This window comes from Crocuta crocuta, unplaced genomic scaffold, assembly GCF_008692635.1.
Source record: "Crocuta crocuta isolate KB4526 unplaced genomic scaffold, BGI_CrCroc_1.0 scaffold675, whole genome shotgun sequence".
Taxonomy (NCBI): domain Eukaryota; kingdom Metazoa; phylum Chordata; class Mammalia; order Carnivora; family Hyaenidae; genus Crocuta; species Crocuta crocuta.
Genome location: NW_027528796.1, coordinates 495,973 through 523,264, shown reverse-complemented (window position 1 = coordinate 523,264; position 27,292 = coordinate 495,973). Strand labels below are relative to the sequence as shown.

At 42.3% G+C, this 27,292-nt stretch overlaps 1 protein-coding gene across 1 annotated transcript in view; it reads right to left on the bottom strand.

Annotated features, from left to right (window-relative positions):
* The window catches only part of MCM3AP (minichromosome maintenance complex component 3 associated protein), a 53,752-nt gene that overhangs the window by 9,847 nt on the left and 16,613 nt on the right, over positions 1–27,292 (bottom strand). Inside the window, exons 12-22 of the mRNA XM_077755381.1 lie at positions 27,039–27,277; positions 26,510–26,736; positions 25,259–25,359; positions 19,016–19,147; positions 18,502–18,615; positions 12,380–12,532; positions 10,625–10,822; positions 9,965–10,033; positions 9,749–9,883; positions 6,196–6,349; positions 127–385 (exon numbers count right to left, since the gene is read on the bottom strand). Coding sequence (XP_077611507.1) covers positions 127–385; positions 6,196–6,349; positions 9,749–9,883; positions 9,965–10,033; positions 10,625–10,822; positions 12,380–12,532; positions 18,502–18,615; positions 19,016–19,147; positions 25,259–25,359; positions 26,510–26,736; positions 27,039–27,277 — 1,781 coding nt within the window. The remainder of the gene's footprint in view (positions 1–126; positions 386–6,195; positions 6,350–9,748; positions 9,884–9,964; positions 10,034–10,624; positions 10,823–12,379; positions 12,533–18,501; positions 18,616–19,015; positions 19,148–25,258; positions 25,360–26,509; positions 26,737–27,038; positions 27,278–27,292) is intronic.

Sequence of the window (27,292 nt, the reverse complement as noted above, 5' to 3'; positions counted from 1 at the left end):
CGGACCCCGCCCAGCCCTGCTCCCAGTTACTGCTGTCCCTCGACTCCCTACACACACCACCCTGCCACCACGGGCTCAACCCATTTTTAAACATGCTGGTTAATAAACAAAATTGCCTTCACAAACCATCTTCCACTTCCTTCTCCATGACATCCCCTCCTGGGCTAGGTACAAGGACCACAAGCGGAAGTGCAGGCTGGAAGGGCTTGGCCTGCAGGAGCTGCTTGAGCTGCAGCAATGCAGACAGCCAGTACACGTCCTCCTCTGCCATGTCCTCACTCTCCACTTTGGGGGGAAGCAGCAGCATGAGCCCACTGGCTCCCAGAAGCTCCTTCTGCGTCTCCACAGCATCAAGGGCGCAGTCGCTGAGAGCACCGTGAGCCACCTGGAACAACATCTAGACCATCAGGAGGGACACACCAGGGGACAAATCAGCGGTGAATGTGAGCCCCAGAATAAGCGCAACCAAATGCTCACTGCTCTCTGGGCTGCCGTCCTTCATGAGGCTGTAGATTCGTGCAAGAAACAGCCAAGTCAACAGATAATTCAGCCTCTAACTAGAACTGTGTTTGAAGATGTTACTTTAATCTTAAGAATACACTTAAACAGGTATAAAAACAGGTAAGCCCCCCACCCCCACCCCTGACCACAACCAAACAGGTAAAGCCTATAACGACAGAAGGGAGTAAAGCTAAACCAGCAGCAGACAAGGGATTCTGACCAGTTTCTTGAGAGCATCACTGACATGGGAACAATCGCTGGATTAAGGAAGCAGAAGAAAACAGACCTAAAGGGTTACAGATCAGTTATGGAAGGAACCAGGCTGGTTGAGCCTACAAAAGCCCTGAGCACCCAGACCCAATGGCACCAAGAGCCAGAGATGAGGTTTAGAACCGCATGGACAAGTCACACCCACAGCAATGGCCCTAAAGGTCATCTACCCGCCTGCAGGCGGCCTTTAAGTGCAACCTGCCCCCTGGGCAGGCATCCTATCTTGAGAGGATGCAGGCATAGTGGAGGGGACAGAGCACTGGCCACTCCCCTACCTGTCCCAAGACCATCAGCAGGTGGCCAGGGAGGAAATAAGAAGAATCTTTTCCAAAGAAACCAAACAGTCCAAGAAAAAGGTCATGCAGATCCTGACATGTGGGGGTCCTCCTAAAAACTGTAGGCTTGCTGTTCGGTTACCTGCTACCCCACCCCAAACACAGAGCTTATGGACAGCCTTTTAGGGCCTTACTCAGGTATGGGCAGCCCCAGATAAGGTGTCCAAGGAGAGCCTCCAACATAACAGAGAGATCAGAATGATAGAGAAAAAGGAATCCAAAGAAAACAAACAATGAATAGAACATAAGAAAACTCAGACCTTAAAAATTCTAATTTCCTCTCATGTGCATCCAAAAATAATCACAGGATGATACGATAAATTCAAATGAATTTATCACAAGAAAATGAATGATAGATATGGAATAAAAATTCAGAACATATGGAATATAAAGTCAATTTGGAACACCTGGGTGGCTGCTGGTTCAAGTGTCCGACTCCTGATTTCAGTTTAGGAGACTGAACCCCACACCAGCCTCCATGCTAATAGCACAGAGCCTACTTGGGATTCTCTCTCTCTCCCTCTCTCTCTGCACCCCTCCCAATAAGTAAATAAACATTAAAAAAAAAAAATCAGTGATCTCCCAGAGCCTGATATTTAAAATACAAAACAGGAAATAGTATAGAAAGGATAAGCAGCTTAGACTACTAACTGATGATAGCCAACATCTGTCACAGGAATTCAAGAGAAGAGAAAACAAGAGAAGGAAAACAGGTAGCACTGAGATGCAAAAATATCCCTAAAGTGAAACAGTAGTATCTAGCCTGCAAGGACCCACCAAACCCAGCACGGCGAGCGAAGGAAGTTGGCAGCAGGCATACCCCAGTGGTATGCCTGGATTTTCAGAACCCCAGGGACAGAGCGGACTTCCAGAGAGAAACAAGACCAGGCCACAGAGAAAACAAGAGGAATCAGCTCAGACATCTCAACAGCAACTCTGGATGCCAGATGACCTTGGAGCAAAACCGGAAGGAACAACCTTTCAACCCGCACTGCTACAAACCTCACCGAACCACCAAGCAAATACGAGGGTAACCACATTTTCAAAGAGGCAAGGACTAAGGAACGTCTACTCCCACAGATCCTTTCTTTAGGAGAAACTGGAAGATGCATCCCGCCAAATGGGAGATTAAACCAAGAAAAAACACAGCTGCTGCTGTCAATGCAGGACCAAGTAAGCACTTGGTATGACTCAGGTGCTGTGCTAGAAACTCTACACGTACAACTCACTCCATCCTCAAGGGCACCTGTGTGCAGTGTGTGGCAGCTGTGTGGCCTAGGGCTATTTTGTTTAACTTCTCTGAGCCTAAGTTCCCTCTTTGGTAAAAGACAGATCATAAGACCTCACTCATGAAACAAAGGTGAAACAAAACAAATGAGCAAATGAAAACAAGAAGGAGAAAGGCAAACCAAGAAACAGACTCTCTATAGGAAACAAACTGATGGTCACCAGAGGGGAGGTGGGTGGAGAGATGAGTGAAACGGGGGATGGGGATTAAGTAGTGCATTTGTCATAATGAAATAAATAGATAAATAACATAAAATAAAAAGTATCAGCAAGCAGGAAGGGGAAAGGTGAGAAGGACTGTCATAATTTGGATTATAAACCAGAAAGGAGGGGTGCTTGACATTTCCCCCCCCACGAGCTTCCTTCTCCTCCAGGGTATTAGCTCCTGAGAAGAGGGATTTGTGTTGATGTGTTCTCTGCTATGTCCCCTGCATGTGGAATAGTGCTTGGGACAAAGAAGTCACTCAACAAATACTAGCGACGTGCACACCTGAATGAATGGGTGAGTAATGCAGTGTGATGTGAGAAGGAGACAGGCTTTCTCTCCAAGAGGTACAAGCCAGTCAGAGATTGTTTAAAAACTGAAACAAAGACACAAAGTAAAAATTAGGGAAGGGGAAGAAATGAACAAAGTGAAAATCAGGAAAGCTCCTCAGAAAATGAGAGCCGGTTGGTATTACTATACAAATAAATAAGAGCATAAAATCTTTTTTTAAAAAGAGGGATCATAAGAATTCTCCTACACAGGCAGCATAGAGTCACACTGAACCTGCCAGAGATCACAGGGTTAGCAGGGGAAGGAGGGGAGATGAGTGACAGCCACACCCTGGGACGCTATCAGCCCACAGGAGAGTGAAAGGATGGCAATTTCTTGAAGAGATAAGGTGAAGTGACAGAGCATCTGAAACTCTACTAAGATGTATACTGCACGCACGCTAGCACATTTGGGTAAAAATTAATGAGAGATACAGAGAAAACTACCTAAGTGAGAAAAGAAGGCAACTACTATTTGCAATAAAATTAAGAAACACAGTCACAGAACACTGGATGGTTCTGGGGCAAACAGCAATCACACAGCCATCAAAATGTGACCCCACTCACTGAGGTAAGAGAGAGTGATGACGTAGCCACCTGGGAAACTGAGGAAGGGTGGGTGGGACCATGGTGTACGAAAGCACTCCTCACCTGGCATGGGGTGCAGCCACGAAGGCAGCCCCATGATCCCACCTCCTAGTGCCCATGCCCTTGCACAATCCCCTGCCTTGACTTGCTTCTAACAGAATCAGACAAAAGTGACAGGACATTACTTCTAAGATTAGGTTACAGAGAGACTCTTGTCATCCTGTCCAGATGACACTGGGCCTTACACACTGCCTTATGGAGAGGCCCTGGTGACAGCCAACAAGGAAGCGAACCCTGCCAACAACGATGAGAGCGAGCTTAGAAGTGGCTCCTCCCTCAGTCAAGCTTTCAGATGAGGCCAGAGCTTTGGCTTACATCTTGATTTCGCTTCGTGAGAAACCCTGAGCCAGAGGACCCAACTAAACCACACCTGGACTTCTGACCCACAGAAACTATGAGGTAACAAATCTTTGCTATTTTAAGCTAAATTCAGAGTTAATTTGATACATAACAATAGATATGTTTTAATGGGAAGTCAGTGGAGAATATCTAAAGTGGATGACCTGAGAAACAGTAGTGTAAGCATGTGATTTGGAAAGACAACAGAAATCAACCCCTAGGAGAGCGGCAGGGGCCGTTATCTCTCTGACTTTTTAACTACACGAGAGTATTGCTTTGATTAAAAGATTTAAAAATAAAGGCAAGAAGAACAACAAATGAATTATCCATCAGGTGAAGTCTGACTTCATGACCATAGGAAAAAAGGGAAGACCATGAACCAAGACATTACTGTTACCTCTGAAATGGCTCTTATCATCTTTATGCTTCCTCTGTATTTCCATATATTTCTAAAGTTTTATATGTGTATTACTTTTACATTTAGAAAATAAAATAAATAGTATTAAAACAGAAAAACAAAGGTGCCTGACTGGTTCATGGAAGAGCATGAGACTCTTGATCTTGGGGTTGTGAGTTCGAGCCCCACATTGGGTGTAGAGATTACGTAAAGAAACAATAATTAAAATAAACAAATAAAATAAGATGAAAAAACAAAATAAACAAAAACCCTATAACCAAACTACAATTTGAAGAAGTTCCAAGGACAAAAGGAATGTGTATCAGAGTATCACATGCAGATGAGCAGGGTGTGCCACAAAGGTGACTTTCTTAGGAAGAGGAGAGGCCCGGGCACTGTAAGCCCTCAGGTCAGGGCACAGGGTAGAGAGCAGATTCTCGTTGAGCCCTCTGAGCATGCAAGCCCCCACTAACCGTCATGAGACCCTGGTGCAGTGAGTTGGGACTACATTATGGAAGGCACCACACTTAGGCTCAAAGAGCTGGCCAGAGCAGCAGCTGTCAACCCAGGTCTGCTCCACGTGGAAGCCCACACTCTCTGCCCTGCACTGGTCTTTTCCAAACAAACGAAATACACTTCAGGGTTTATCTGAACTAATACACTAAAACCTAAAATTTATTTATGTAGGCTTGACTCGAATGAGGAAATAGGTTCTCGTTAAACAAGCATCTCTCAGATGATAGTTCCCAGAGGGAGGGAGTGGGAGCTGGCAAAATGGAGGAGAGTGAGCTTCCAGTGATGGAATGAATAATTAAGGGGATAAAAGGTACAGCATAGAAAATACAGTCAATGGTACTGTAACAGCACTGTATGATAACAGTAGGTACATTGTGGTGAACATAGCATAACGTATAGATTTACAGAATCGTTTTGTTGTACACCTTAAACTAACGTAACATGGTGTATCAAATCTACTTAAATAAAAATAAAGACAAATTTTTAAAAAACTGAACATCGATACTATACAAACACCTATAAAGAATAAAAATTAGAACGTACAATCAAAAACTGAGGACAAGTAGAATGTAAAACAAAACCAACTGACCTGAAATGCCTAATACTTGAACTAATATATAATAGATGGGACCAAGATTTAGTGAAAACTACACAGGACTGAAAACCATTAATCAGTCTTCTGTAAGACCTGATGTATCCAGAAGCCATTATAGCAAAGATGTCAGCTGTTGGCAAACCATGTGTCATATGTCAGGCACTGCATTTTTGTGAAATGCTCTGTCTCTTACCCTTCTTGGGTTAATTATCAGAGGCCCCTGAAGGAGGAGTTCAGGGTTCCTGAATCGTGTGCATCTATGCATTTGTTCAGAATGGTTCTGAATTTTCACCAAGTTCTCAAAGAGGTCTGTTGACCTGAGATGAATAAGGCTCACTGCACTCCTGAGAATCTAGCCTGGCATGCCATACCAAGTAGGTGTCCACAGGATGTCATCAGGACACAAAGAGGAACAGACATGATACAGGCTTCTGAGCTTCTCGCACTCCTTCAAAACCACTTCAAGGCACTTTTATGATTCCAATAATGTCTGAGAGTGAGTAAATAAGAAGATCACCAGGGTGCCTCAGGGGCTCAGTCAGTTAAGTGTCTGACTTGGCTCAGGTCATGATCTCATGAACCGTGAGTTTAAGCCCTGCATTGGGCTCTGTACTGACAGGTTGGAGCCTGGAGCCTATTTCCGATTCTGTGTGTCCTTCTCTCTCTGCCCTTTCCCCATTCATGCTCGCTCGCTTGCTCTCTCTCAAAAAATAAATAAATTATTAAAAAAAAAAAGAAAACCACAGAAGTAGATACACGTGATTCTCACCCACCTTTATACACACATTGACAGCGACTGTGTGATCCCCTTTGCTGCTGAGCGCATGAAACAGCGCAAGCGTCTGAATTCCCCCAGCCATGTTGCCTGTGTTGCCCACTGAGCCATCACCTCCCATGAACTTGACTTGTAACCAGTTTGCTAAAATTCTGTGAATAAAAGAAAATAACACTTGAAAATGAATTCTAAATTTAAACTATAAAAATTTTTAGGAAAAGTGAGAAAGAGAAAAACGACACAGATGTAGGTTCAGATACCAAATCTTACTGTAAAGTTGAGCTGGACCAAACAGGCTGTGATTTTAAACTGGAGCAAGGAACTCTCCTCGGCTATCTACTGGGGCGAGAGGCGAGGGCACGCATGAACCTGGTCCATTCTAGTGTGATTTTAAAATTCTGAAGCACTAAGAAGACTGTGAGCAATAGAAAAGGTCCTGTAGNAAAAAAAAAAAACAATAAAAAAAAAAAAAAAAAAGAAAATTTCCTGTAGCCTGATATACAATGGACCCTTGAACAACACAGGTTTGAACTGTGCCAGTCTACTTATTATGCAGACTTTTTAATAAAAATATTACAGTACTGTAAGTATATTTTCCTTATGATTTTTCTAATAACATTTTCTTTTCTCTAACTTTAAGAATATAGTATATAATACATATATGTATACACACAAATACAAATAAATACACAATGTTGACTATTTATGTTAGGCTTCTGGTCAACAGCAGCTATTAGTAGTTAAGTTTTGGGGGGAGTCAAAAGTTATACTCAGATTTTCGACTGGGTCAGGGGAATTGACATCCCTAAACCCTGTGTTACTCAAGGGTCAACTATATACATGTTCTACAGAATTAAATTTCACATGGGGGCATCTGGGTGGTTCAGTCAGGTTGAGCTTCCATCTTCTGCTCAGGTCATGATCTCGAGGTTCATGAGTTCAAGCCCCACACTGGCTCACTGCTGTCAGCACAGAGCCTGCTTCAGATCCTTTGTCACTCACTCTCTGCTCCTCCCCTACTTGTGTGTGCGGGTTCACTTTCTCTTTCTCTCTCAAAAATAACAAACATTAAAAAATGTCATGCTGGAGATGTTAAGAATTATTGTGATGTATATTTCCAAGTGAACTTATTAGTGAATTAGAAGACACCTGCTTTAAGAAATGAATCATCATTTAAATATTTTTAAAATAAGACAACTCTCTTCTTTGCTCAGTTGTCTTATAATCTTTATGACTTTTTCCCCCTTAGTTAAGCAGTTTCCAAGAGTAACTGCTTAAAAAGGTATGTATTCAGAGAACTTAATACCCTCAATCATTGCTAATAGGAATGTAAAATGGTGCAGCCACTGTGGAAAACAGTTTGACAGTTCCTCAAAGACTTAACATAAAGTTACTTCACAACTTAGCAATTCCACGCCTAGGTATGTAACAAACAGATCTGCAAATATCTGTCCACACATACAATTATACATGACTGTTTCATAGCATTACTCACAATAACCAAAAAATGGAAACAACCCAAATACTATCAGCTGATAAACAGGTAAATGAAATGTGTTACATTCATACAATGGATTATTATTCAGCCACAAAAAAAGAAGTACTGCTATAACATGAACCTAGAAAACATGATGGCTGAGTGAAAAGTGCTGGTCATAAGCTTGCACACTGTAAGACTCCATTCACACAGAATGTCTAGAATAGGAAACACACTGAAGGCAGAAAACAGATTAGTGGTTTCCAGGAGCTGAGGACAGGGAGCTAATGGATATGGGATTTCTCTGTAGGTAAAAAATGTTCTGAAAATTAGATACTGATGGTAGTTGGGTTTTTTTGTTTTTTTTCTTTTAATGTTTTATTTATTTCTGAGAGAGAGAGAAAGAGAGAGAGAGCAGGGGAGGGTCAGAGAGAGAGGGAGACACAGAATCAGAAGGAGGCTCCAGGCTCTGAGCTAGCTGTCAGCACAGAGCCCGACGCGGGGTTCGAACCCACGAATGGTGAGATCATGACCCGAGCCGAAGTCGGATGCTTAACCGACTGAGCCACCCTGGCGCCCCCGATAGTGATGGTAGTTGTACAACTCTGTGAATATACTAGAAACCAATGAAACGGAAACTTTAAATGGGTGAAATTTATGATATGTAAATTCATGTCAAGAAAGCTGTTAAAACGGAAAACATGTTCTGTAATTGCTTTAAATATATGATTTCTGGAAGCAGTTTGGTTAAAGGAAATACATGTCATGCTATGTCAATTTCTTGGACATCTTTTAAAAAATGTCAGAAGTTTTTTTCCTTAAAAGAAAAAAAATGGAACTATAGCAAATACACTATAAACTGTCTTCCCCAAGAGTCTAAAATGATGTGGGCTCTAATCAATACACCTCAGCATAGCTTTAAAAGAGGATCAACTCTTGGGGACCCTGGGTAGCTCACTCAGTTAAGCATTTGATTCTTGATTTCAGCTCAGATCACGATCTCATGGTTCGTGGGTTCAAACCCCTCATCAGGTTCTGTGCTGGCAGCTTGGATTCTGCTTGGGATTCTGTCTCCCGCTCTCTCTCTCTCAAAATAAATAAACCAAAAAAAAAAGAGGAGTTGTGGGAGGGGGGATGGGCTAAATGGCTAAGGGATGTTAAAGAAGATACTTGCTGGGATGGGCACTGGGCATTATGCATAGGGGATGAAATCACTGGAATCTACTCCTGAAATCATTGTTACATTATATGCTAACTTGGAGGTAAATTAAAAAATTAATTAAAAGGATCAACTCGGGGCGCCTGGGTTGCTCAGTCGGTTGGGCAGCCAATTTCGGCTCAGGTCATGATCTCACGGTTCATGGGTTCGAGCCCCACGTCGGGCTCCGTGCTATCAGCTCAGAGCCTGGAGCTGCTTCAGATTCTGTGTTTCCCTCTTTCTCTGACCCTTCTCTTCTCACGCTGTCTCTCTCTCTCAGAAATTAACATTTTAAAAAAAGGAAAGGATCAACTCTTAGATGCTTTTGGACACAGATTACTATCAAGTTTACAGAATAAAAATTTTAATATTCTAAAGTGTCAACTTCAAATCACAAACAAAACAGACTACATGTCCCTAATGCCTCATGCTCTTAAAAGAAGTCACTCTAGGGAAAGGGTTAACATTAGGCAGTGTAGATAAGGGGCTCTCAGGGAGCAGGCCGCAGCTGCAAGTGGGAGCCTGAAGCAGCAGTGAGGTAAAATATTCCAGACTTGCCTGGGCCAGGTGCCAGGAGTGGAGTCTCACAAACTTTCAGATAAGGTCCCAATAAAAAGTCAAGGACAAAAATCATTGGCGGCAACCCAGTCAGGACCCCTCTTACTCTTGAGAGCTTTATACTTTCTCTCAATAACCTCTATCGCTTTGCTCACTCTCTGTTGTGAGATTCATTCTTCGACTCCTCCTGGGGACAGGCCAGACACAGTCCTCCCACCTTCCTGCAACAACTCCACCTCCCGAACCTTCTCACCCCTCAACCTCACTTTCTCAACACTTTCCCAACCTCAAAGCCCAGGGAGGAAAACCCTTCCTGACCTGCCAGGACTCCCCGGGGCCTGTTCTTCTCCATCAGGCAACACCAGCACCAGCTTCCAAAACACACGTTCCCACCTTCCGGGGAGGTGCTCGGCCACAAGGGATGGCAGGTCCAGGGGTGTCCACGCTGCATCACTGGAAGGAACAGGGCACAGAGGGTAAGCGGGTGCACATGCCCCGGGCAGGAGAGGCACACGTGGCGGGGGCATGACAGACCTCAGCAGCTGCTTGTGAAAGTGCTGAACCTTCATCTGGTGCACTGTCTTGTTTCTGAGCCACCGTAACCTGCAAAGAAAGGAGGACACTGTGCCTTCGTGAGGCCAGCTCAGTACCCACGAAAGGAACTTGGTAAGAATTTACTCATGTTCTGAGTGGAAAGTGACTGGTTAATAGAGTCTCCAGATAGGGAATGGTTAAGAGACCAAGAAAAGGTTTTCTGATAAACAGATCAGCCAGAGGATTTGTTCATTCCACAAATATCAAGCCATGGAAGATGAGCAGGAAACAGACAAAAATCCTGCCCTCAAGAACACTCATGGGGACAGAAGAACCTCCACGAATGAAAATGGAGGTTTCCACAATGAAAACAGAGGTATCCAGAAAGACCAGAAGACAAAGATATGATGCTAAGATTCAATTACCAGGCCCTGAGTGTTTTAACTTTAAAAAGGAGTGTGAAATCAAAGCATGTAGCACAAGTCACACATCCAGAACAGGAGGGGGAGCCGACCAGCCTTCAAGAGTACACTTCTGCATCTATTTTCACAGTCCCTGATTCTCTCCACCTTCCCTCCGAACACACACACTAATCCATGCTCTCTGTAAAGACAGGGGGGGCCGGGAGTACTAGGTGGCCATGGCAAGCTAAGTGCTGACCTGGTACAGGAGATGCCCACTTTCCCTGCATGGCCCAGGTCCAGGAGGCCCTTGGCCAGGTTCTCCTCAGCAATGGGGCACTCTGCGCTGGGTGCCAATGCCTTCAGGCGGTTGTTCGTGTCCACACAGCAAGGCGCTGCAGGGAAGGCCCGCATCTGGCGCCTCAGTTTTTTGCGGGCTGTGACGGCTTCCCTCCACCTGGAGGGCACAACAACATATCATCATTGGGTATTTTCAAGTTTACCACGGGGACAAATGCAAAACCATAGTCCAGTGCTGTAACATAGGGAAGCACATTTTCTGGCAATATGTTTAAGTCTTTTTCAGCAATAGTCCTCAAGCTGAGAAATGAAACAATTAAAATTAGCAGTCAGGCACAGGAAATGCACAAGAGCAGATGAGTGGTGGGAAACAGCAAAACCAGTGAACTGAAGCACGAAGCGCAGTGATCTCTGGAAGCCAACTTGGCAACATGGACAGATACAAGATATGTATACACTCTGACCCAGCAAACAACACTCGTGGAACTTTGCTTCAGAGATGTGTGTACCTGTGTGCAATGTCTGCACCAGGACGGTCACCACAGTACTCTCTGCCACAGTTGAAAAGAGAAGCTATGTGAAAGTATGTCAACTGAGAACTAGGCAGGTCCCCACTGGTGTCACTGACAACCCCTGGAAGAGCCCAATACGCTGCTGTGGGGAGGCCTCCGCCTTCCCTCAAATGGAGTAAAGACAGGTTAGCACAGATACTGCCATCTGCACTAACAACCACAGAAAAGGGCACGAGGCTTCTGGATGGGCGCTAAGCAGCTGCTGCTTCTGACGAGGAAGAGGGAACAGAGACTTTTGTGGTACAGAGACTCACTGCTCCCTATATTCCCTCTTATATGGTTCAAACTTCCAGGCACACTCTTGAATGATACTACAAAATGAATCACGATACAACATACACAGTACATGCCCAGTTTAAAGATTAATGATAGGGTCACCTGGGCAGCTCAGTCAGCTAAGCGTCCAACTCTTGATCTCAGCTCAGGTCATGATCTCACGGTTCACGTGATTGAGCCCAGCCAAAAGCTCTCTGCTGACGGTGCAGAGCCTGCTTGGGATTCTCTCTTTCCCTCTCTCTCTCTCTCTCTCTCTCTGTCCCTCCCCTGCTCATGCACTCTCTCTCAAAATAAATAAACTTAAAAAAATTTTTTTATTAAATAAAGATTAATGATAAACAAAACAGCCTCATACTTCCAATTAAGCAGCAGTGGCCATGACCAGCACTGGGCCCTGCTCAATTACATACCCTCTCACTCCCAAAGTAACCACTGTGCTAAGTTTATAATCGTTAATTTTCCTTCTCTTCTTTAGGGTTGTACTACCACATATAAATTTAAAACAACATATTTAGTTTGAATATACCCTGTTTGTATATTGTATAAATTTCCCTAAAAACTGCTTTTTTCACTTATATAAGTTTTAGAAATTCATTCATGTGGGTACATACAGCTGGAATTTACTTAGCTTATTTATAGCCATCTCCCTGCATCGAGAGCACTGGATAAATGACAGAGAGTGACTTATAAATACTTGTCAAAATACAAAATAGTCCCCAATCTAAGTCCTTATTTCTCTCTTAGCATTTATCTTTTAGGAAAGAATATTTCGTGGGTATGTATAATTGACTATATCTGAAAGTGTCATCTTTGTAAAAAGCTCTCCCCACGTGCATCCATCTCATCTGTAAGGACACAGGACTCACCGCTGGAGATACTTGCAGAAGCACTGCAGTTCCTGGAGGGTCTCCTTTGCAGTCTGGAAAATTTCTTCCCCAAGAAACAAGTCCACCAGGTGGGCACAGACATCCTCACAGCAACGGGTCATGCGGACTCTCTGGTCTGTCTCCACTGCATTCCTACAGAAGACAGCAATCAAGACGGGAGACACTGTACAAGGCCTACATACATTGAGGGCTTGCCCTAAAAGTGGCAAGGTTCCACATCCTTACTACTGAAATGCAATTATGTCTCTGCCACAAGAGAACCTTTAAGATTTTCATTTTACTTAATGTATAGACACCTGTTAAGACAGAAGAAAAAAAGAATATAAGTGGTATAGGCTACTAGATTACAGGTCCAATAAGGCCCTTGTAGTCAATAAATAAACTTATATCTTAATAAAATAGTTACAAGTTTTAATTTTCAAGTGACCATTAAGATAACTGCAGCACCTTCTCATCAGCACTATCTGACGTTTGCAAATAAAAGTGTCCTAAGTATATAATAGCTGGTAGCCAAGATTTGCAGCCTATGTTTCATGCGGCAGTGACCCTCACATAAACCAGTAGCTAAAGGATTTTTATGACAAAATTTTGTCAACCAAGGGAGCACGGAAAATTTTACCAAATACATTTCGTTACAAAACCAAAGTAGCTTAAACAAGCAAGACATGTTTTCAACAGCCATCCTCTGTGGCAGGTGGAGACAATCCTGGTGGTGAGCTGAAGCCCAGGTCTCCTAGGACTATGGAAAAATATATCAAGTCCCAGCTCTTACCTATCTCCTAACACTTCCTGGGATTAAGAAGAGACATTGATCCGTCACTTATGAGGTCTTATGCTTAAACAGGGAAATTGACTCCCAATCATGAAAGATGGAATGAAACTATTTAAACAAGATACTTCTGCCTCCGCGCTGTGCCCTCCATCTGCACTGGAATCTGCCTTCTGCCGTAATAGAGTCCATCACTTTCAGGGCTACCTCCGGGGGGCTTAAGCACAAAGCCAGACTTCCCTGCTGAACTTCTTTCTTCCCTGAAGCTTAACAGTGAAATGAATAGTTCTTAGGCAACTATCAACTACTAAACATTTTAAGATGTTATAATATATAAGCCTCATGGTAACCACAAATCAAAGCCCTCTACTAGACACACAAAAAATAAAGGGAAAGGAATCCAAGCAGATTAGTAAAGAATGCCATCAAACCAAAAGCGAAAAGAGAAAGAGAACAGAGAAGAACTACAGAAAGCAATTAACAAAATGGCAAAAAGTACATACCTATCAATAATTGCTTTAAATGTAAATGCTTCAATCAAAACACACAGGGTAATTGAATGGGTTAACAAAACAAGATACATAGGTGCACCTGGGTGGCTCAGTCAGTCAAGCGCCAGACCTCAGCTCAGGTCACGATCTCATGATCTGTGAGTTTGAGCCCTGCACTGGGCTCTGCGTTGACAGCTCGGAGGCTGGAGCCTGCTTTGGATTCTATCTCTCTCTCTCTGTCACTCGTGCTCTATGTGTGTCTCTCTCTCAAAGAATAAACATGCATTAAAAAAAATCAAAAAGAAAAAAAAGATCCAGCTAAATGCTGCCCACAAGAGACTCCCAACCAACCTGAAGACATACAGACTGAAAGTGAAGGGGTGAAGAACATATATCATGCAAATGGGAGTGGAAAAAAAAAGCCAACATAACAATACTTATATCAGACAAAGTAAACTTTAAAACAAAGATCACAGCAAGAGACAAAAAAGTACACTACATAATGATAAAGGGAACAATCCAACACGAGGATATGACAACTGTAAATATCTGCACTCAACATGAAAACACCTAAATACATAAAGCAAATGTTAACAGACAAAAAAGAAAAACTGACAGTAATACAGTTAACGACAGAGGACTTACACACCACATTTACCTCAATAGGCAGATCATCCAGACAGAAAATCAACAAGGAATCAGTAAGCTTTGAACAACATATTACACCAGCTGGGCCTAACAGTTATATATGGAACATTTCATCCAAAAACGGTATAATACATTCTTTAAATGTACATGGAATGTTCTCCAGGACAGATCACATGCTAGGCCACAAGAACAAGTCTCAATAAATTTAAGAAGACTGAAATCACATCAAGCATCTCTTCCAAACACACAGTACAAAACTAAAAATCAACTACAAGAAAAAAATCTGGAAAGAACACAAATACATGGGAGCTGAACAACATGCTATAACCAATGAATGGGTCAACCAAGAAATCAAAATAGAAAAAAATATATATGGAGACAAATGAAAATAAAAACACAACAGTTCAAAATCTTTGGGATGCAACTGTTTCAAAAGGAAAGTTTATAGTGATAAAGGCTTACCTCAAGAAATAAGAAAAATTACAACCTAACCTTATACCTAAAGGACCTAGGGGAAAAGAGAACAAACAAAAACCCAAAGCTTGTAGAAGGAAATAAAGATTAGAGCAAAAATAAACGAAACTAAGAGTAGATACAAAATAGAAAAGATCACTAAAATGCAAGAGCTAGTTCCTTGAAAAGATAAACAAAACTGATAAACCTTTAGCCAGACTCATCATGAAAAAGAGAGGATTCCAATAAATAAAGAAATGAAGGAAAAGAAATAACAATTGACACCACAGAAATACAAAGGATTATAAGAAAGTATTATGAAAAATTATATGCCAGCAAAGTGGACAACCTAGAAGAAATAAATTCCTAGAAACACACAATCTTCTAAAAATGAAATAGGAAGAAACATAAAATTTCAAAAGGTTACTAGTAATGCAATGGAATCAGTAATCAAAAAACTGCCAACAAACAAAAGTCTAGGACCAAATGGCTTCACAGGTAAATTCTACCGAATATTTAAATAAGAGTTAATACCTACTGGTCTCAAAATATTCCAAAAAAGGAGAAAAGGAAGGAAAACATCAAAATTCATTCTATGAAATCAGTATTATCCTGATGCCAAAATAGACAAAGATACTACAAAAACAGAAAATTACAAACCAATCTCTCTAATGAACACAGATGCAAAGATCCTCAACAAAATATTAGTAGACTGAAGTCAACAATACATTAAAATGCTATTCACCACAGTCAAATAGATTTATTCCAGATATGCAAATGTTGGTCAATATTCATAAATCAACCAATATGACACACCACACTAACAAGAGAAAGGATAAAAACCATATGATCATCTCAACAGATGCAGGAAAAGGATTTGACAAAACACAACAATTCATAATAAAAAACCCTCAACAAAATAAAATAATAAACATAACAAAAGCCTCAAAGCCATATATGAAAAACCCACAGCTAACATCACATTCAATGGTGAAAAACTGATAGCTTTTCCTCTAAGATCAGTAACAAAGTCAAGGATGCCCACTCTCACCACTTTTATTCAACACACTACTGGAAGTCCCAGCCATAGCAATAAAAGAAGGGGAAAAAAAAAAAAAAAGACATCTAAATTGTTGAAGAAGTAAAACTATCACTATTTGTAGATGATGTGATGCTACATACAGAAAACCCTAAAGATTCCACCAAAAAGCTATCAACTGATAAATGAATTCAATGAAGTTATAGATACAAAATCAATACACAGAAATTTGTTGCATTTCTTATACACTAATAATGAAGTGGCAGGAGAAATTAAGAAAACAGTACCATTTATAGCTGCACCAAAAAGAAAAAATAGTAATGCTAAATTTAACCAATAAGGTAAAAGACCTATACTATAAAACACTGATTAAAGAAATGGAAGATGACACAAACAAATAGAAGGTATTCCATGCTCATGGGTTACAAGAATTAATAAAATGTTTGAAATACCCAAAGCAATCTACAGATTCAATATAATCTCTATCAAAATACCAATAGCATTTTTCACAGAACAAAAACAAATAGTCCTAAAATTTGTATGGAACCCAAAAGACCTCAAATAGTCAAATCAAACTTGAGAAAGCATAACAAAGATTGAAAGTATAACAATCCCAGATATCATAACCTACTACAAAACTATAGTAATCAAAATAGTATGGTACGGACACAAAAAGACACACAGACTAATGCAATAGGATAGAGGGTCCATACCTCCACGATCAATTGCCTATAAACAAAGAAAGCCAGAATATATAATGGAGAAAAGACAGTCTTTTGAACAAATGGTATAGGGAAAACTGGACACCTACATGCATGGGAATGAAACTGGGCCACTTTCTCACACCACACACAAACATAAACTCAAAATGGATTAAAGACCTCAATATGAGACCTGAAACCTTAACACTCCTAAAAGAAAACATAGGCAGCAATCTCTTGGACATCAGCCTTAAAAACATATTTATGGATATGTCTCCCCAGGCAAAGGAAACAAAAGCAAAAATAAACAACTGAGATTATACCAAAATAAAAAGCTTTAACACAGTGAAGGAAACCATCAGCAAAATAAAAAGGCAACCCAATGAATGGGAGAAGACAGCTGCAAATGATATAATCAAGAAGGGATTCATATTCAAATACAGAAAGAACTTGCATAACACACACACACACACACACACACACACACGCACGCAAGCACGCACAAAATTTTATTTAAAAATGGGCAGAGGACCAGAACGGGTACTTTTCCAAAGAAAACAACACATGTGGCCAACAGACACCTGCAAATATGCTCTATCTACATCACTAGTCACAGAGGAAATGTGAATCAAAACCATGAGATATCACCTCACACCAAGCAGAATAATTAGAATCAAACAGACAAGAATAATGATGTTGGTGAGGATGTGGAGAAAAGGGAACCCTTTGTACTGTTGGTGGCAATGTAAATTAGTGCAACCATGGTGGAAAACAGTATGGTGGAGGTTCCTCAAAAAATTAAAACTTGAAATACAATATGACCCTGTAATTCAATAATTGGAAACCCAAAGAAAACGAAAAGATATATGTGCCCTATGTTTATAACAGCATTTTTATAGTAATTAATATACAGAAGCAACCTAAGTACCCACAGACAGAGATGTAATGTGTGTGTGTGTATAATGGAATACTACTCAGTCATCAAACAAGGATGAGATCTTGCCATCTGCAACAAAACAGATGGATATAGAGTAATGTGCTATGTGCTTAAACAAAGAAAGACAAACATACGATTTCACTTATGTAAGTGGAATCTAAAAAAAACAGAACAAAGGAAGAAACAAAAATAGACTCTTAAATAGAAAGCAGATGGTTGCTAGAGAAGAGGGTGGTGGGAGAATGGACGAAACAGATAAAGAGGATTAAGAAGTACAAACTTCCAGTCAAAATATAAATAAGTCACAGAGATGAAAAGTATAGCATAAAGAATAAACAGGGGTGCCTGGGTGGCTTAGTCAGTTAAGTGTCTGACTTCAGCTCAGGTCATCTCACACAATCCTAGAAACACACACTCATGAGTTTGAGCCCCGTGTCAGGCTTTTTGCTATCAGCACAGATCTTCTGTCTTCCTCCCTCTCTGCCCCTCCACAGCTTTGGATCCTCTGTTCCCCTTTCTCTGACCCTCCCCAGCTTGTTCTCTCTCTTTCAAAAGAAAAAAGAAAAAAAAGAAAGAGAATATAGTAAAAAATATTGTAACTGTGTTGTATCATGACAAGCAGTGAATACACTTATCATGGAAGCACAACTTTCGAATCAATTTGTTGTATACCTGAAACTAATATAACACTGCATGTTAATTAGAATTCAATTTTTAAAAAGTTAATAAAGTTCTTAAATGAGATGGCTCAAAACAACCTTTTAAAATCTAAACCAAGAGAAGGGATCTCCTACTTGAGAAAAACTAATGGTAAATGACTTGGTGTATAAGACTACCACTGAGTTATTTTGCGCACACACTTGCCCACACCAGTGCGGGGTCCACAGTGAGGCTGAGAGTGTATGTGAGGCTCCCTCTGCAGGCAACACACACCAAGGGCCTGGACGGCACCTCACTGTTTGGCTATCCAAGATGTGCTCCTCGTCCAAATGCCTGGCCACAGCACTTCAATAACCCCCTTCTGTCCCACCACCCCACACCCTCAAACTACAACTTCATTTACTTCAACTCCTGGGAACAGGTTTCCTTCACGCATTCTGTGACCACAAGCTCTGTCAGCTCTGTAGCCAGGCCCTGGCTCAGCTGAGTTAACACTAGTTCTCTCTCTTGTTTCAACCTAAGGGTAAAAGAAAAAAGAGCACAAGGGTAACGTTTAAGAATAAAGTGTGTCAGCACACCCCGCGACTTGACAGGTCAGGATTTGGGTTGTGCCACCTACGCTGGCAGGCCCACTCCTCTCATCCCACCAGACAGGCGACAAAGTCACCCACACTCCAGCTCCCCTGACCACCACCCTTACCCCCAACCAGCTGGGGGGAGAGCTGCTGCTCACAAGGTGGGTGTGGCCTCAGGACCCCCACCCACTCCCTGGGCTACACCGTATGAGGACGCTGGGTGAGCCATGGGTCCCATGCTGGTGCAATGGACAACGGTAAGAGCATCCTAGGCCAGGTGAACTTTGGCCTTTGTCCACACGCTCCAACCTCAGGCGCACTGCAGGAACAAGGCACCCTCACCTCTCCTCCTCAGCCTGCCGCCTCTCCTCCTCCTTTCGCTCCTTCTCCTTAGACACTTCTTCAGCTGCAATGTGCCTCAAAATGCCTGTGGTGGCGGCTGTCAACAGCTCCTCCATTGCAGCATTGGAAACACTAGGCAGAGAAAAGTGGATATCATTCTAAATAAATAAAAGCCAAGGAAGCCACATAACTAAACTTCTAATATTAGCAAGGAAAAGATATGTATTTAGCTTTTAGCTTAAAAATTAAGCCTATAGTTAGAAACACACAATCAAAACTGACGCACGTAAAAACAGAGAATCTGAATAGGAGTGCCCAGGTAGCTCAGTTGGGTAAGCCATTTGACTTTGGTTCAGGTCATAATCTCACCATTCGTGAGTTTGAGCCCCAAGTCAGCCTCTTCTGCTGTCAGCTCGAAACCCATTTGGATCCTCTGCCCATCTCTTTCTGCCCCCTCCCACGCACATGGGCATGCACACTCTTTCTCAAAAATAAACAAAAAAACAAAAACAAAAGCAAAAAAAAAGGAAAAGAAAATATGAATAGACCTACAACTTGTAAGGAGATTGATTCAGTCTTCAAAAACCCCTCCCAAAAAAGCAATGGCTTCACCATTAAATTCTACCAAACACTTAAAAAAAGAACAACCCTCTCAAACTCTTCCAAAAATCTGGAGAGAAAGAAACACTTTCTAAAACTTTCTTGAGGCCAGTATTACTCTGCTCTGATATCAAAATCAGACAAAGATACAATAAGAAAACCACATACCAGAAGTGCCTGGTGGCTCAGTCTGTTAAGAATCTGACTTCAGCTAAGGTCATGATCTCACAGTTCTTGAGTTTGAGCTGTGAGCTCAACAGGTAAGCTCGAGCCTCATTCCAGGCTCTGAACTCTCTCTACCTCTCTCTGCAGCTCATGGGATTTTCTCTCTCCCTCTTTTTCTCTGTCCCTCGCTCCCACTCACTCCCACTCTCTCTCTCAAAAAATAACCATATACCAATATCCTTTATGCATACTAACACAAAAATCCTCTACAAAATAATAGCAAACCAAAATTCAGCAATACATTCAAAGGACTATAGAAAATAACCTACTGGGATTTACTCTTGGAATGCAAGGATAGTTCAACAAGCAAAAAACAATGTAATACAAACACATTAAATAAACTGGAGGGGGAAAAAACCCACATGATCGACCATCTCAAATGATGCAGAAAGAGCATCTGACAAAATTCAGTATGAATTTCATGATAAAAACACTCAAAAACCTAGAAATAGAAAAGGATTTCCTCAACATGATATAGCCTATATTATGAAACACTCAGAGCTTTCATGTTCAGACATGAAAGACTGAAAGGTTTTGGGGCACCTGGGTGGCTCAGTTGGTTAGGCGTCCAACTTCAGATCAAGTCATGATCTCACAGTTCATGAGTTTGAACCCCACATCGGGCTTGCTGCTGTCACTACAGAGCCCCACTTCAGATTCTGTCCCTCCATCCCCAGCTCCTCCCCTGCTTGCACTCTCTCAAAAATAAACATTAAACAAATAGAATCGACATTTAAAAAAAATCTTAGATAAATATATAATAGTAATCTTCTGTGCCCAACAGGGGGCTTGAATTCACAACCCCGAGGTCAAGAGTAGCCTGCTACTAGGGGCACATGTACCCCAATGTTCATAGCAGCACTCTCAACAATAGCCAAAACATGGAAAGAACCTAAGTGTCCATCAACGGACAAATGGATCAAGAAGATGTGGTTCACCTATACGATGGAATACTACATGGCAATGAGAATGAAATCTGGCCGTGTGTAGCAACATGAATGGAACTAGAGGGTGTTATGCTGAGTGAAGTTAAATCAGGCAGAGAAGGACAGATACCATATGTTTGCACATATAGGTGGATCAGGAGGAACTTAACAGAGAACCATGGGGGAGAAGAAAGGGAAAAATACTTGGAGAGATGGAGGGAGGCAAACCATGAGAGACTCTTGAATGCTAAGAACAAATTGAGGGCTGATGGGGGTGGGGGAGAGGGGAAGGGGGGGGACGGGCATGGAGGAGGGCACTTGCTGGGATGAGCACTGGGTGTTATATGGAAACCAACTTGACAATAAACTATTTAAGGAAGAAAAAAAAAAAGAGTAGCCTGCTTTACCGACTGAGCTAGCAAGGTGCCCCTACACTGCAAGACTTCATGTTAAGATGTCAATACTACTCAAAGCAATCGACAGATTCAGTGCGTCATTATCAAAATACTAAAAGCATTTTTACAGAAATAGAAAAATTCATCCTAAAATTCACATGGAATTTCAAGGGACCCCAAATAGTGAAACAATCTTGAAAAAGAGAAATTTGAAGGACTCATGCTTTGTGATTTCAAAGCTTACTACACAACTTACTACAAGACTACAGTAATCAAAACAATGTGGTACTGGCATAAAAAAAGACATGGATCAACAGAATAGAATAGAGAATCCAGGAAGAAACCTTCACATATGTGGCCAATTGATTTTCAGCAAGAGTGCCAAGACCATTCAAAAGGGGAAAGACTGTTATTTCAATAGTCGGTGCTGACAAAACTAGGTACTCATACACAAAAGAATGATGTTGGATCCTTATCTTACACCATATATGAAAATGAAAGAAACATGGATTAAAGACCTAAACTTAAAAGCGGAAACTATAAAAGTCTTAGAAGAAATCACAAGAAAATATTCAAATTCAAGAATTTGGCAATTTCTTGAACATGACACCAAAAGCACAGGCATCAAAAGAAAAAATAGATAAAATGGACTATGTAAAACTTAAGACTTTTGTCGATCTAAAGACACTATCAAGAGAGTAAAGACACAGAAAAGACATTCCCAAACAGAATGGGAAAAAATACTTGCAAATCATATATCTGAAAAGGGATTAATATCCAGAAAACAAAGAACTCCTACAAATTCAACAACAAAAAAACAATTCAAAAATGGGTAAAGGACTTAAAAATGGATTTCTCCAAATAAGATATACAAAAGACCAATAGGCACATGAAAACATGCTTGACATCATTAGTTACTAGGGAAGTGCAAATCAAAACTACAATGAGATACCACTTTAGATACCCATTAAGATGGTTATTATAAAAAAAAAATTTTAAATGATACAATGTATTGGCAAAAATGTACAGAAAATGGAATCCTTCTGCACTGCTGGTGAGAATATAAAATGGTGCAACTGCTGCGGAAAATGGTTGGCAGTTTTTCAAAAAATTAAAAATAGATCATATGATCTAGTAATTCAACTCCTAGGCTTACACCCATAAGAACTGAAATCAGGGACTCAGTGATTTGTACACCAATGTTCATAACAGCATTATTCACCATAGTCAAAACGTAGAAACAATCCTAAGGGTCCATCAATAAATAAACAAACAACATGTGGTGTATACACATATGTATGTGTGTTTACACAGTTGACTCTTGAACAACACGGGTGTGAACTGCACCGGCCCACGTAACACATACAATACTGTTAAGTATACTTTCTCTTCTTGTTTTGTCCCTGATGATTTTCTGAATAACAATTTCTTTTTTCTAGCTTACTTTATTCTAAGAATGTAGTGTTTAATACCTTAACATACACAATATATGTTAATCAACTACTGATGTTATCAGTAAGGCTACCAATCTACAAATTATTAATAGTTAGGATTTAGGGGAGTCAAAAGTTATACTAGATTTTTGACTGCACAGGAGGTTGGTACCCCTAACTCCCCATGTTGGTCAAGGATCAATTGTACATATAACAGAGTATTATTCAGCCATAAAAAGGAATGAAATGCTGATACAAGCTACAACGTAGATGAACTTGAAAACATTCTTGTGTCTAAAAATAAAGTCAGACAAAAGGACTAATATTATGATGCCACTCATGTGAGGTACCTAAGAAAGGCAAACTCATAAAGAGAGAAAGTAGAATAGAGGTTACCAGGAGCTGGGGAAAGAGAAGAATGGGAAATTATTGTTGAATGGGTATAGCTTCTGTTTGGGATGACAAAAAAGTTCTGGAAATAATACATTGAACTGTACACATAAAAATGGTTAATTTTTTAATGTAAGTTTTATCAAAATAAGTTGAGCAAATGGAAATCATATTTATTCTTATTTCAAGCAAACAGAAAATATGTATCTGACTCCAGTATAAGAAAATGAATCAATCTATCAATAAGTTTAATTCTTTTGAGTCATCTATATTTATACAGGTGAAGTAACACTTTTAAATCATTGTCTGATTTCATATGGAATGGGATTTTTATTTATTTATTTTTATTATTTGAGAAAGAGAGTGAGCGAGAGAGAGCAAGCATGCAAGCGGGGGCAGGGGGAAGGTGAGCAGAGGGAAAGAGAGAGAATCTTAAGCAATTCCCATGCTCAAGGCTCAGTCCCATCCATCCATGACCCTGGAATCTTGACCTGAGCCAAAATTAAGAGTTGGAAGTTCAACCTACTAAGCCACCCAGACACCCTAAGATTTTAAAAACATGTTTAAATTTCTTAAGAATCTGATTTACTAGGGGAGCCTGGGTGGCTCAGCCGGTTAAGCATCCAACTTCGGCTCAGGTCATGATCTCACAGTTTGTGAATTCAACCCCCACGTCAGGTTCTGTGCTGACAGCTTGGAGCCTGGAGCCTGCTTCAGATTCTGTGTCTCCCTCTCTCTGCCACTCCCTTGCTCATGCTCTGTCTCTCTCAAAAATAAACATTAAGAGGGGAAAAAAAGAAAAAAGAATCTGGTTTACTGGGGCATCTGGGAGGCTCAGTCAGTGTCGAACTTCAGCTCAGGTCATGATCTCACAGTTTGTGAGTTCAAGCCCCACATAGAATTCTCTTCTGTCAGCACAGAACATGCTTCAGATATTCTGTCCCCCTCTCTCTTTGGCCCCCCTCATTCATGCTCTCTCCCTCTCTCGTTTAAAAAAAAAAAAAAGAATCTAATTTACTATGTTTATTAACTTTAACTTTATAAAAGTTATTTAATAGCTTAGAAAGGTTTTGATTTAAAATTTTATCAATGTTTATTTTGGAGAGAGAGAGAGAGAGAGAGAGAGAGAGAACGAGAACATGAATGGGGAAGGAGCAGAGAGAGAGGGAGACACAGAATCCAAAGCTCCAGGCTCTGAGCTGTCAGCACAGAGCCTGACACAGGACTTCAACCCACAAACTGTAGGATCATGACCTGAGCTGACATCAGACGCTTAACCGACTGAGCCACCCAGGCACCCCTGAAAGGTTCGATTATTTAATTTACTAAGACCAAATATTTAAAATATTAGAATCAGATATATAAAATGTATTAAGTATAGCTTGAAATCTCTAAAGAAATTTCATCATGGTATAAAATTCAAATTATATAAAATGTTTAAAGGAATTTAATCTGTCAAATTTATAAAGTAAAACAATCCCAGACTGCATAAAGTATTTAAGGTCTTTTTTTTTTTTTTAATGTTTTATTTATTTCTAGGAGAGAGAGAGACAGCGTGAGCAGGGGAGGGTCAGAGAGAGAGGGAGTCACAGACTGTGAAACAGTCAGCACAGAGCCCGACGCGGGGCTTGAACCCACGAACCGCGAGATCATGACCTAAGCGAAAGTCGGACGCTTAACCGACTAAGCCACCCAGGCACCCCTGCATAAAGTATTTTTAATTCCTAATAGAGAATAAACAAATTTTTACTTTACTAGATTTTATTAATTTTTTTAAAATTTATTTCTGAGAGAGAAAGAGAGTGAGCAGGGGAGGGTCAGAGAGAGAGGGAGACACAGAATCCGAAGCAGCTCCAGGCTCTGAGCTGTCAGCACACAGCCTGACGCAGGGCTTGAACCCACAAACTGTAAGATCATGACCTGAGCCGAAGTTGGAGGCTCAACTGACTGAGCCACCAGGCACCCCTACTTTACTAGATTTTAAAGGCACGTTTAAAGTTTTAGGAAAAATAGGTTTTCAATTTACCACTTTAATAAACCTAGCATTGCTCAAAAAATACACACAAACAGAAATTCCATGCCAGTGACAAAGAGAAGGTCAGGAACGTGAAGTCACCCCACCTAGAGGGCAGGACCTACAGGTAAGCCTGTACAAACGGGCAGCTGTACCCTTCTGTCCAAGACTGACAGCAGCTCTGGGGGAGGAAACGTGCAGGGGTGGGGCTTGGCCCCAATGAGCAAACAGCTTCAGAGCAAGAAAGGTGCCGCACTTACCCCAGAGCTGTGGTTGCAAAGGCTGCCCCAGCAGCGCCAACCTCCTCACAGTCCCTCTGAAGAACCTCCTGGATGAGCTCATCCACCACCTGAGCCAGGTCCTAAGGAAAGGTCACATGGGACAGGGCAACGGCAGTGAGAAACACTGCCTTGATCCAGACTGAACTTAAATCCAATCCAGCCGTACGGCCCCAGGGCACTGAAAACCTTCACAGAGCCAGTTGGTCTCATGGAGCAACGCCTCTGGGGCAAAAAAAAATCCTTTCATGACCTCATCAGTGGACATTTGTATGAGGGCATTTAACAATCCTCAGATGGGAATTGGCTATGCTGTTTCTGGAAACATTTCCTGCTGATGAACAGAGAAGAGCCTTCTGGGAAGGACAAGGCAAGCCTGCTGACTGCTCAGTGATGCCCCCATATCATATCAAACACTGTCAGTCTCTGAAAGCATTCTTCATGATCCTCTTGGGCCTCCTTAATCCCCCAGCGGGGGTCATGACCAAAACCGGCCCAACCAACAGGGCGGTGAGCCCAATCCCACAGCCTGCGTGGCTGGCAGGCACGTGGTGCTGCATGCCAGTGGCCCCACACATCCCTAGTCAACATGACTACTGGTTCTCTGGAGCGAACGGTGTTGAGTACCACTCAGAGCACGCACACGAGGGCCGCAAGATGGCGCCAGGACAGGACGCACTCAAGAGCTGCTCTAACAACTGTGCGGAAGAACGGGGCTCTGCAGGGGGCCTGGCAGTGTCAGCCCCAGCTGGGCCACCCCACCAGAGGCCGAGTGACTGCAGGCCGGGTCTCTCACAGGACCCCTTGCAGGAGACCAGGCAACACAGCCCACTCCACAGGGCAGAGGGTGGTCCACAGAGACCCACGCATCTGCAGAGCTCTGCACGCAGGGCCATGTCTACTTCATCTGTCATGTTATTTCCACAAAAACCCTTCAGCGCCTTCTCCAAAGTCTCCGATGTAGCCCTTTCAAAGACACACAGGCAAAGAACGAGGGAGCCTGGTGCAGTCTGGGCTCAGAGCCCCAGACTCCTTGTCTAAAAGACAAAGGCTTAAGCCTTCAGGGCCAGGGTCCTGAGACCTGCCTCGGCTAGCACTCAGAACATTCTAGAGGCACACGTGCAACCACCTCCATGGGAGTGATCTACAGATGAGGGTCAGACTGGACATCAGACGCTGTTGGTGACACCTGTACACAACAGGCTCCTCGGAGCCCTGATCTGGAGCCCTTACCGCATCAGAGTACGCAGGTGCAGGCCTTGGAGGAAGCGACTCAGGCTGCACAGGAGGCTGCAGGGGGGCCTGCACAGGGGGCTGGAAGAGGCCAGGCACTGTGCTCGGGGCTGGTGCCGGGAGGTGAGGCAGAGAAGCTGGTGTGGGTGCAGGGGTGGGAAGAGGCTGCTGGAGAGCAGGTGGGGGCACATCTGCCTCTGCACCACATACCTCTCCTTTCCCCCCACCTGCAAGGGAACAGGCAAATGTGGGCACATAGGGCAACCCCCGGGCACCCACAGTGATCCTAAGACTGGCCACCCTCCCAAGCCAAGTCACAGGGGATGGCATGTGCTTCACCTGTGGGAACCAAGCACTGTGACATCAGGAAGCCATTTGGGCCACTCTTGAGAGGGGAGAAAGACCTGAGCACAGCACCAATACCCACCCGCCCTACACCTCACCCTTAAAATAAGACAGATGCTCCTGGCTCCCGAGAGGCTTCCTAGGGGGGCAAGAGCTAGTTCCGTCCCGCACCGCAGCTCCTCACCTGAGTCCAAGCCGGGTCTCTGAGTGCCCGTGGGCAGCTCCGCAGCCAGGCTTTCCCCAACGTACTTGTTCTGGGAGTTGAAGCTGCACACGGGAGTGTGACGAGGGATGGGGGGCAATGGCCCTCCGTTCACGATTTCCCCAACCGACACTGTCAGCTTCCTGGTAATAAACACCGACTTCCTGGCCTTGGATAACCCCTCTGGTTCCAGGAACGAGGATCGGTTCAGCTCAACACAGCTACCCAGACCACAA